At 41.6% G+C, this 10,649-nt stretch overlaps 1 protein-coding gene across 1 annotated transcript in view; it reads left to right on the top strand.

Moving 5' to 3' along the window:
• CHKA (choline kinase alpha) overlaps nt 1–10,649 on the top strand; it is a 42,914-nt gene that overhangs the window by 25,652 nt on the left and 6,613 nt on the right. Inside the window, exons 5-12 of the mRNA XM_019519990.1 lie at nt 2,443–2,556; nt 3,150–3,283; nt 3,382–3,486; nt 3,875–3,933; nt 5,672–5,759; nt 7,148–7,256; nt 7,783–7,889; nt 8,834–8,915. Coding sequence (XP_019375535.1) covers nt 2,443–2,556; nt 3,150–3,283; nt 3,382–3,486; nt 3,875–3,933; nt 5,672–5,759; nt 7,148–7,256; nt 7,783–7,889; nt 8,834–8,915 — 798 coding nt within the window. The remainder of the gene's footprint in view (nt 1–2,442; nt 2,557–3,149; nt 3,284–3,381; nt 3,487–3,874; nt 3,934–5,671; nt 5,760–7,147; nt 7,257–7,782; nt 7,890–8,833; nt 8,916–10,649) is intronic.

Below are 10,649 nucleotides of genomic sequence, written 5' to 3'. Positions count from 1 at the left end.
TCTATTCCCTCTGTGTAGCACTGATCAGTGCCAGGCTGTTGGCTCCATCATGTGGGGTTGCTTTCCACCCCCCACCCCCAAAGGTACAGGGCTTGGGGCAGAGAACCTGGGAACTGCACGCGAGCCCTATGTGATGAAGCCAGGCAAACCCTGTGCTGCCCCCCCCCCCCCCCAGCTTAGGCTCTGTGCTTCTGCCCCACCCTAGGTCCCAGGGTACTGGTGTGGGCCTTACACTCCCATCCAGTTGCTGCTTTGCTCCTGCCTGCCGCTGCTGCCACTCTCCCCTCTTCTTCCACCACTGCCAAAGGTTAGAGCACAGCATGTGCTGCCCCCACAGGAGTGAATGGACTTCATCCCCAAGCAAGCACAACAGGGGTAGCCTGGGGCTGGGCTGGATACAATGAATTAGTAGGCACAGGCCTGTGGGCTGGATGAAGTTACCTGGCGGGCCACATTTTACCTGCTGCTGCCTTATTTGGAGCTCTATGTTTTGAAGTTTAAAAAAAAAAATGGAAAAATGAACTAGGAAAGGACTTGAATATTTTCATTTACAATGAAAGGCAACTCAGATGTCTTTCACTGGAGCTGCAGCATTAGTTTGCTTCATTTTAAAGTTTGGTTACTCCATGAATGTACTTAAATTATTAACTATCTTCTTCCACTAAACCTGCCTTGCTGAGTGAGTTTCAATTTGAATTCTCCTGTTGGTCAGCAGGTTATATAATGTTCAAGTGCCCAACAGCAAGAGCATGTGAAACCATGGGGAGTGTTTGTCAAAGGCATTAATTCTGCCTCAGGAAATGAAATGGAAGAGTTGTCTAGTGGAAGTGTTACAAACATTCTGTACATATGGGTCTCCTTATCAAAATCTGTAACAAAGATGATAACTTGTGAGGTTGTGGGTGCTGATGGTGGTAGTAGTTGTGTAGGATTTTTTCCCCCCTTTTTTCTATTCTAGAGTTAAGTCATGGCTGCACCTGTCATTTTTCCCTGCATTGCAAGATGGATTACAAGCCTTGCAAGTAGGTTGTTTTAAACGCTGCACTAGCAGAAAATCTTTTGCCTGATGCTAACACCCACAGAAAATGTTATTCACTGTGGAGTCTGAGATGCAAATTAAATTCTTAGGCAACAGTTAAGAGCTGCTTAAAACATAATCAGGGTAACTAAAAAAAAAAAACCCAGTGCAGGGGAAGATCTATAAACCTACCACCCCCACCTCCCTGCAAAGTTTCAGTAGAATGCTTTTATAACCTAGTGGTCACAGCTCCATTGAGGGATGTGGGAGATGTGGGCTCAGTACTCTTAGGCAGACTTTGTACACATGGTCTATAGGACTAATATTGACCATGGTGACAACTTCACTTAAGGGGAACATAATGGGTTGAGTAATGCCACTGATGTCAGGAAAGGTTGAGAACTAATACAAAATTCTTGTCATCAACTGACTAACTTCTGCATTGATCTGAGGTTGAGGCTGATGTGGTTCTGTATTGCTCCTGGGAAGTGTCAGGGGCAAGTGTAGTTTGTAGGAGAGTTTAATTTTAGAACATGGTACATATAATCCACCAAATGAGAACTGATTCTGCCATACCTAGTACCCTCAATTTTTATTTATAAAAAATATATTTTGAGGGGAAAATGCCAAAATGGAAGAATTTACCAACTCAAAAGTAGAGTCCCTTCCTCTTTAATGAGCATACTTTAGCTCTGTGTTCCATGTTTTAAAGTAGAAATAAGTTAAAGTTTCAACTGCTGTGTAGCTAGCTGTGGTTGGCTTGCTTTAATTTGGGCAGGGTATTTGCCAGGTTACAGGGTACTTAGATACTCAGTAAACACTTCTTCTACTTCATCTTTCTCTTGAACCTGAAACACTGCATTACTTTTACATTTAAATCCCCTTGTATTGAACAATTGTAATTCTGGTAGTTTTCTTTGAAAGGGGGGGTGTTGGGGGAAGGGGTTTAAACATATAGATTGCTTGTGGATATTTAAAAAAACAAAAAAAAAAAAACAAACAAAACACTACACTTCAAATGTAGTGTGTTCCCACACCTAGGCCAGCACATACCCAGAAAAGGCAGCATGTTAGTTGGATCTGCCTTGTGCAACTTCTGTATAGACTGGGTGCTTTAGTGGAGTTTTTTTCTTGTGCTTTTAGCTAATAGCTGACTGGATTGGCTATTAGCTAAAAGTGCCAAAAAGTCCCACTGAAATGTCTAATCTAAACATGCTATGGAGTTGGATTGAAGTAACGTGCTGGTGCTGCTTCTGATAAAGCATGTGTCTTGTTGTTGTGCTTCATTTTTAATGTTTGGAGGCAGCCTATCATTTATCTCAATTTGTAAATCCTAATCTCTTTATTTGACAGCTTTCCTTGTAAAGATGCCTACTTTGTCCACTACTGTGTGAACATCCATTAACTTTCTTAATTTTGTTCAGGGGGCAGAAGCCATGGTTCTGGAGAGTGTTATGTTTGCCATTCTTGCAGAGAGAGCTCTTGGCCCAAAACTGTATGGGATCTTTCCACAAGGCCGACTAGAAGAATTCATTCCAGTAAGTCCCATTCATGGTTAGTCAGCACATTGTGTAGGATGCTGTAACTGATATGTGGGGAAATCTGTGAAAGCAGAGAGTAGCAAAGGGATATTGGTAATTATCCATCACGGAGGACTTCTCAAGAACTCGCCCATCCAGTCTCGTTTTTCTGTCATTTTTTTTTGGTAACTTTTATTACAGTTAGTGGAAAAGCCCACTAATTTATGGGGAAAGGAAACTAGCAACCACCCTCGAGGTCTTGCTTGTATTGATAGCAAGACGCTTGGTGCTGAAGGAGCCTGTCATTTTAAGTTGGAACGGGAAGGGGATCTGTGTTCCAAAAGCATAATGTAGTATCTTCTACATTTTTTTTTGACCAAGAATGTGAGCCTTTGCCTTGTGATTTGACACTTCTCTGGGCTTACTTACCACTCAAAAGAGCAAAGGTTATCAGACAAGCCACTAAGGGATGATCTGAAATTTAAACTTTCCCAAACATGGCAGTTCTGAAATTGTTGCCACTGTGTAATGCATACTCCTGTTTCAATATTGAATTCTATTATTCACACTTCCGCTAGCTGTTTTTTTTTCAAGTGTGCCTTGTGTTACAGAGCAGAAAGCTAGACACTGAAGAATTAAGCTTACCTGACATATCGGCTGAAATAGCTGAGAAAATGGCCAGATTTCATGGCATGAAAATGCCATTTAATAAAGAACCCAAGTGGCTTTTTGGGACAATGGAAAAGTAAGTCGTCTTGTATAGCACTCTACTCACTTAATGTAAGTCATAAAGCAGGGAAATTGGTACCATATTAAACTACTTTTTTTTTTCTTTTTTGGTAGGTACTTAAATCAAGTGCTAAAGATAAAATTTACCAAAGAATCCCGAATTAGAAAACTGAATAAACTCCTCAGTTACAATCTGCCCCAAGAAATTAAAAGCCTGAGGTAGGATTTGACTTTTGGTACTACTTAACATTATATCAACTTAAGTTGCCAGCAGCATCTAACATTTGCGTTTGACAACAAAGTTGTACTAATATAGTTTCCTGAACTTGTATCACTGGTTGGGGAACTACTGTGGTTCCTCTAGCCACAATATCTGCCTTTTTTTTGTATGTAATACTGAATATAGAGTTTTGCCTATCTGCATTTTGAGTTGGCTGCAGTGATGCCCAACTTTGCCCTGCACTTGTCGACAGAATACTTGAAAATCTGCATAGATCTGACTAGAAACTTTGAAACACGGGTTTTGCAGAACAGAATTTCTTAAGTTGAAGAAAGCTAGTTGACTGGAAGCGTTCTTGGTCTTTATATTGTCCTCTCCTCTTTCTAGGTCTATGCTGGAAGCCACTTCATCACCCGTTGTATTTTGCCACAATGACTGTCAGGAAGGTAGTGCTGTTGCTTTTTATTAAGCTATGTTTAAAGACTGAATGTATTATGACAGGGCTGCTTTTAGTTGATTTCTTACTCATTTTGGTTTACATTTATTGGTGGCATAGCACAATGCAGGAAGGTAAGGTTTATAAAGGAATACAAGACGGGTAGCAAAACTGTAGCATTTAAAAGCCACAATTCTGAAAGATGGAGGAAGACTCATGGGAATGGGAACTATCTAGTTCTAACTAGCTGAATAATGGTTAGCATTCCACTTGCGTATATGTTCCAGCCCATTAAGTCTAAGGACAGACAGTCAAAAAGCCCTGAGCCTAAATTGATTCTGTCTTTGCAGGTTAGTCTAACCTGGTTAGGTTAAATCACTTTGTAACTGCACGGACATTCCTGCAGTGGCTCAGGTTAGAAACTGGGGGGTGCTAGAGCAGCCCTCCCTTCCCTTGGATAATACTTAACTGAGGGAGGGGGCATGGCCAGACCCTACAGGACGCTCTGGTTTAGCCCACCAGAGAATTGATAAGTGTTTATCATCCTATTGAGAAAACAACAGAGGGTCATTTACCAGCTACCTGTTTATTTTTTGGCAGGGACCAGAGGGGGGAATTTCTGCTTAGCAGGGAGTGGTGATGGGGAGCAAGTGGGTTGTCTTAAACAGCTTTTCCAAGGAAGAACATTTAAGCTATCTGTTAATTGACTACAAAAAGCCTGTCTGCCTGTTGTCTCCCACAGCAAGGACTGTAGCTGGCATGTGGTCTGCTAGCTAATGCTGTGGCATCTGCATAGGGGAGGGGGGAATAATCCCTGTTTAGGAGGAGGAAACCAGGCAGATTGCTGTGTCTGCAAGTCTGTGCTGAGCTATAACCAGGGAGCAGAGGGAGGGTCCAGCCCTGCCTAGCCCAGAGAGCATGCCAAAATGCTGGCGGGTGGGTCTCTGGCTTATTTTAAACCAGTAAGCGGTCTGGGACAAACACTGCAAAAACTGGTTTGACCCAAGTCTGTTAAGTCCAATACTGCATTTAACCAGGTTTGTCTCAAACCAGTTTCAGCCATCTTGAAACTGGCTTATGTGCACTGAACATCTGTTCTGTTACAGGTTTAAACCAGTTTCTCATAACTTAAACCAGTTTGTGTAAATGTCTGTTCCTAGCCATAGTGTAGATACAAACTGTATTGCTTTCTACAAACTTCTTGAACAAAATCCATTCTCTTTCAGTAAACTCTAAGGGCATCTTTACATGTGCTCTGGGGTTGTGGTGCAGAGGGCACTTTTAGTTAGCAGCTATGAGAGCTGCTAAAATTTAAAGCACCTGCAGCACCACGTGTATTCGGTGTCCCACAATTCAAAATGATAACGGGAACACTTTAACTAAAGCTCATTCAAAGAGTTTTAAAGTGCTCCTGCTGTCATTTTGAATTGCGGGACTCTGAATACACAAGACATGGTGGCTACTGGAGTACATTAGTTAGTAGAGTCAAATTTGATTCTGCTCTGGCACACTATAATTGTAACATGTCAGAGCAGAATCCATGCGCATCTACAGACATACTAAAGTATGGGATTATGACGAAGGGTTGGATCAAGTAGGGCAAAGAGCTTTTTACAACTAAACTATGTATCCTGATAAGCAGAAATACACTATGCCTTAAAGAGTTGTGATCCTTCAGTCTTCCTTTCACAAGAGAGTCTACTTAGAATATTTTGTCTCAACTTTTTTTTTTCTTCCCTGTCCCCCAGGTAACATTTTGCTTCTGGAAGGCAGAGAGGATTCTGAAAATCAAAAGCTGATGCTTATTGACTTTGAGTATAGCAGCTACAACTACAGGTAAACTGCTTTTCACCTACTTTTGTTTCAAGGAGCACTTAGTTCTGCTTTATAACCTGCAATGAATGCAAATGCTTTGCTGTCTATTAAGACTATCTTTTCCAGTGAGTTGCTTTCCTTGCATCACATCCTGTTTGCCACTGATATACACAGCCCTATATACTGGCAGTTTTGAGCGACAGGTTGGCAGTCTCTCAAATGCCTACATCTTTGCATCTGAAATCTAATTTTCAGATGTCTGAAGGCAGTTTTATTACAGTTTAGTTGAAGTAGTGTTTAGCTTGTGACCATATCTACAGGAACAAGTTCATCCTCAGAAATAAGCAAGTCACATTAAAGTAATAGCTGAGTAATGTTTCTTGAAATTCTGCTTGAAGGGATTTTGTTGTCTTCTGTCTGCAACTGTTTTAAAGCAGTTTGTGTCCTGCTGTGTCTAAGTTGCTTTTTCTTGAATTTACCGACTTTTTCTTCCTTCTTAAATAGGGTTGTTGCTGCAACTTTATTTTATCAGATCAGTTTGGTTCCAGTTCTTTTGAGGCAACAGAATTCTCTTTTCCCCCCTCTACAGTAGTTAAGAAAACTGAGACCTATTGACAACTCTGAATGTTACTTGGTTTGATGTATGCAACGCACTACTTCAGTCTACAAAATTTACTAAATAAGCTTCTTAAAAACACAAAGGCATGAGCATGGGTCTTCGGCCACATCTGCAGTGCTACAATCCTTTTATGTGACACCTTTTTTATTCTCCCTGTTGTCTGCAGACTACATAAAGTACAGATGCCACAAATATCAGTTATTGCATGGCTACCAAAAACATTACCTGGCTTCACTTTTTTCTGATTCTAATTTTAGCAAAATTGGTGCCATTTTTGCCCAAGTAACACATTGAGCCCATAGCATTTAAGTTTGTAGCTTCTGCTAAACTCTCAAGATCAGGAATTTTAAATAAAAATTCAAGTGACAATAGAGTGTCTTTTTCATTCAGTATAGAAGTGGACTTGTAGTTTTTGTGACAATAACATGGCCATTAATTCTCAGGCAAGTTGTTCACTGATATCATACACTTTAGTGTTCTGAATTACTGTGAGGTATTGCTGTTTCATATGCAATACAAGCTTCTTTCCTATGTTGAATTAAAGTTGGTGGTAAATTCTAGTGCATCTCTAGCTGAGAAGCCTTCTAACTTGTTCATGTTCCATGAAATGGGTAGGAACATCTTCTGAGTTGCCAATTATTTCTACTTGTAAAATGCACTGTCATGCCAACATACTTGGTGCCTCAAAATTAAAGCATTCTTTAGACTTTAACAAGAGTAAACAGTGTCTATGCAAATATTCAGAATATTTCTTGAAGAATTTTTTTCCTTTTGATCTCTTAATTTTCAGAGGATTTGATATTGGAAACCACTTCTGTGAATGGATGTATGACTATACGTATGAAAAATACCCATTCTTCAAAGCCAGTTTTCTGAAGTATCCCACCAGGAAACAACAGGTAGGTGCCTGAACATGGTGTTTGTCCGCCATTGATGTCTACTAGCTCCAGACTGGAGCTCTGCTTTTCTTGACTCACTTTGGGTGAGTACCCTATATCCTATGAACCAAAATTTCTGCCATGCTTTCAGTGAATAAGAAGACTCTGTCCATAAGGTAGCTATATTATGCACTAACAGCATTTCCCAGTGAAATGCTTATTGTTCTCTGGCATGTATGAAGTGTCGTGGTGTTACTGAAATAGTGGATTTGTTACTCTTTTGATCAAAATAGGGAAAAAGTAAATGGCAAAAGGATTAACTGTGAACCTAGAATGACAAATAGTATGGTGCTTTAACATGCCATATTTAGTAATCTGTTGCTGAATTGATTTCTTAACTAAATGGATTTTGAAATAAGCTTGTGTAGTAGCAGTTTGTGAGATTAGGAAGATGCTGAAGAGTTCAAATCTCTTAAATACTGAATATTCTAGTGAGTTTTTGTAGACTAAGTTGTCTGAACTGTTCTCATGTTCTTTCTCTTTCTAGCTTCATTTTTTCTCTAACTATCTGACTGCCTTCCAAAATGGTTTTGAAAATCTGAGCAATCAAGAAAAGTTGAAAATAGAAGAAGAAATGTTGACAGAAGTCAATAGGTATCTCCATTTTTATCTGCTTGTAGCAGTAATAGTACAGCTGACATTCTGCAGTTGACTTGCATGTTTGACGCTTCCATTTTGGTGCCTCTAGCAGTGGTTCTCAACTTTTATTTTGTACCAGGGTCCACTTGTAACCAATGAGGGCCAGTCCCAACCCAGTAAAGTTAAATAGAAAACAGCCCCCGAGCCCTGTCAGTGTCCACTTCAGTGTGTGGGGCATGAGGGAGCACGTGCCCCCCCAGGTTTGTGCCCACAGCAGGCATGGGGCTGCAGCCTGGCCAGACTGACATGGGTAAGAGCCTCATCTATGGCCAAGCAGGTGGGAACTGGTGCAGGAGGGTGGAGCAGGGCAGCAAGACTTGTTGCTATTGCTGCCACTGCCACCAGAACCCCTGCACCAGCAGCAGCATGAGGAATAATGGATGGGGGTGTGGAGGGGGAGCACTGCCTTCACCTCCTGCTGCCAGCTAGTCATGTGTTGAGCCACAGCTCTTTAAAGGAGAAAATCCACACTTTTTTTCCACAGCAAGTAGAAAACCCAGATCCCTGTTTATTAGCATGCACAGCATTAACATATGGTGAAGCACAAGCAGCATCTATTCATTTTAAGTGTGTAAAAAATCCACTTTTGTTTGTGACTCTCTTGTATATTCTTGCGACCCACTTTTGGGTTGAGACATGATGCTCTGTAGAAATACCCATTTATAATGAGAGTTATTTCTAGTTAGGCTTTTGCTTCAGATTTCTTCAGAGTACTTGAATACACACCTTTATAATTAAATTTTTATTCAAACATCCCAACAAAATATCTTCCCAAAGCCTGTTTAAAAGATAAGCGAGTTTTATAACAAAAGTAATGTTGCTTTTGTCTTGGCTAAACTTTTTTTTAAGATTATCCCTTAGTGAAATGTTTCAGCTAATGTGTGTGTTATGACTTGCAGGTTTGCCCTTGCATCACACTTCTTCTGGGGCCTGTGGTCCATTATACAGGCAAAGATCTCATCCATTGAGTTTGGCTACCTGGTATGTCTATAAAAATAACTTTTTCACTCCTGCAGTGTAAAATAATAAACTATGGAGGATAAGCTTTGATGTAGTGGTATTGTTTTGAGAAAATGTAAGTGCACTTGCTTCCCATGTAGAACTTCCCTCTGCTGAGGACAAAATGCCAGCTGTCAAACTTGGTTTTGGTGCCTGAGCAAATGGTACCATAACAATGTAGACAGGTGTTTGTTTTCAAGTGCCACAGTGTCTTGGCACTTAGTAGTGCTAAGGAAATATAGCACTGTAACGGTGCGTAGGCACTTGAGCTAGTAGGAAATAAGGGCTGCTCCCTGAATTCCACCCCCTCCCAGGGAAAGGAGCAGATGGTTGGAGATCAGCTGAGAGAGCCCCTGCTGCCCAACCCTGCTGATCTACAGAGCTGGCTGCAGCAGTAAGAATTGATACCACTTTAAAAGCCTCAGCTCTTGTAGAGGCATCTGAAGCAGTTGTAATAGTATCATCTGAGCAGGGCTCCCTGACTGCTCCTACCTGGGCCTGGGTAGGCTAGGCAGGAGTCATCTGCTTTTCTTCTCTCCCTTTCTCATGGAGGGAAGAAAGGCAAGCAAAGAGGCCTGTGGGATGCTGGGGGCCCTAAAAATGGGTGTAGCACTATGTGCAACTACATGAATTGCACAGTCACCCTACTAAAGTTCTCATTTTTGAAAGGGTTAACATTTTCTAGCACTTTCCCTGTCTTTGTAGTGCCGCAAACAGTCTTACTGGCTCTAGCCTCATTTTTAGTGCTACAGATGTAAAATGTGTCCCTGGCTTGACAAACCATTTTAGCCCCCAACAATGGGCAAATTACTGCAGTTTAACTTCCATTTACTATTTGGTACGCATGTACTTGAACAGTTACTGGGGAGAAGGTGAGATGAGGGTTAAAAAAAATAGATGTCACCAGATGAAGCAGATCAAGCTGTAGCAGGATGCATCTTGCCACAGTTGATTCACTTTGTTTGAATTGCACATTGCTTGTATTCCTGCATCAGGCAGAGGGCTGATGCGCAACAATAGGCAATGTGTACCCCTGACCTAGGGATTCCCTGCATCCCATGTGGCCCTGTGCTTCCTTGCCAGGACCCAGGTCCCACAATGACCTATGCCTCATGCAGGGGTTTGGGACAGCATGGGACCCAGGGAATTGCCAGTGTCCCATGCCTCTACCCTGGACCCTCACTGACTTGTGCCTCCACATACAGTGCAAGGCAGCATATATCCTGGCAAGGAAACATGGGACACTAGGAATTCCCTTGTCCCTTCTTGTCAGGGTGCATGCAAACCTCTTCCTCCATGTGAAGTGAGGAAAGCTGGGCAGATGCTCCTCAGACTTGATGGTCCCGCTTCTGAGCAGGAATTCCCAGAGTCCACTAGATCAGGCCCCTCAAGCCCTCACGGTAGCTGGAGCTGCCTGCACTCTCCTGCCACCATGCAAATAAATGTCTGCACTATTTAAGGCTACCTGATGTGGCACAACAAAGGGTAGGGTGTCTTATTTGCTTGCTTCTTGTGCCCACCTAACTCTTGTATTGGCGCATGCAACATCAGGTGATTATTTCTTTCTACACTGAGAAGAAAACCCTATCTTCCTTATCTCAAGTAAATTTTATGTAGAATAAAACCTTTTACTCCTTTTTACTGAAAAGTAAAAGTGAGATCAGCACACTTTATTTTCTAATAGTGCACTGCTACTTGCTGTACTAATAGCATAGA

This window comes from Gavialis gangeticus, unplaced genomic scaffold (assembly GCF_001723915.1).
Source record: "Gavialis gangeticus isolate Ggan-Ray unplaced genomic scaffold, GavGan_comp1, whole genome shotgun sequence".
Lineage (NCBI taxonomy): Eukaryota > Metazoa > Chordata > Crocodylia > Gavialidae > Gavialis > Gavialis gangeticus.
The sequence above is the reverse complement of the archived record's forward strand: the minus strand, read 5'-3'. Positions and strand labels throughout refer to the sequence as shown.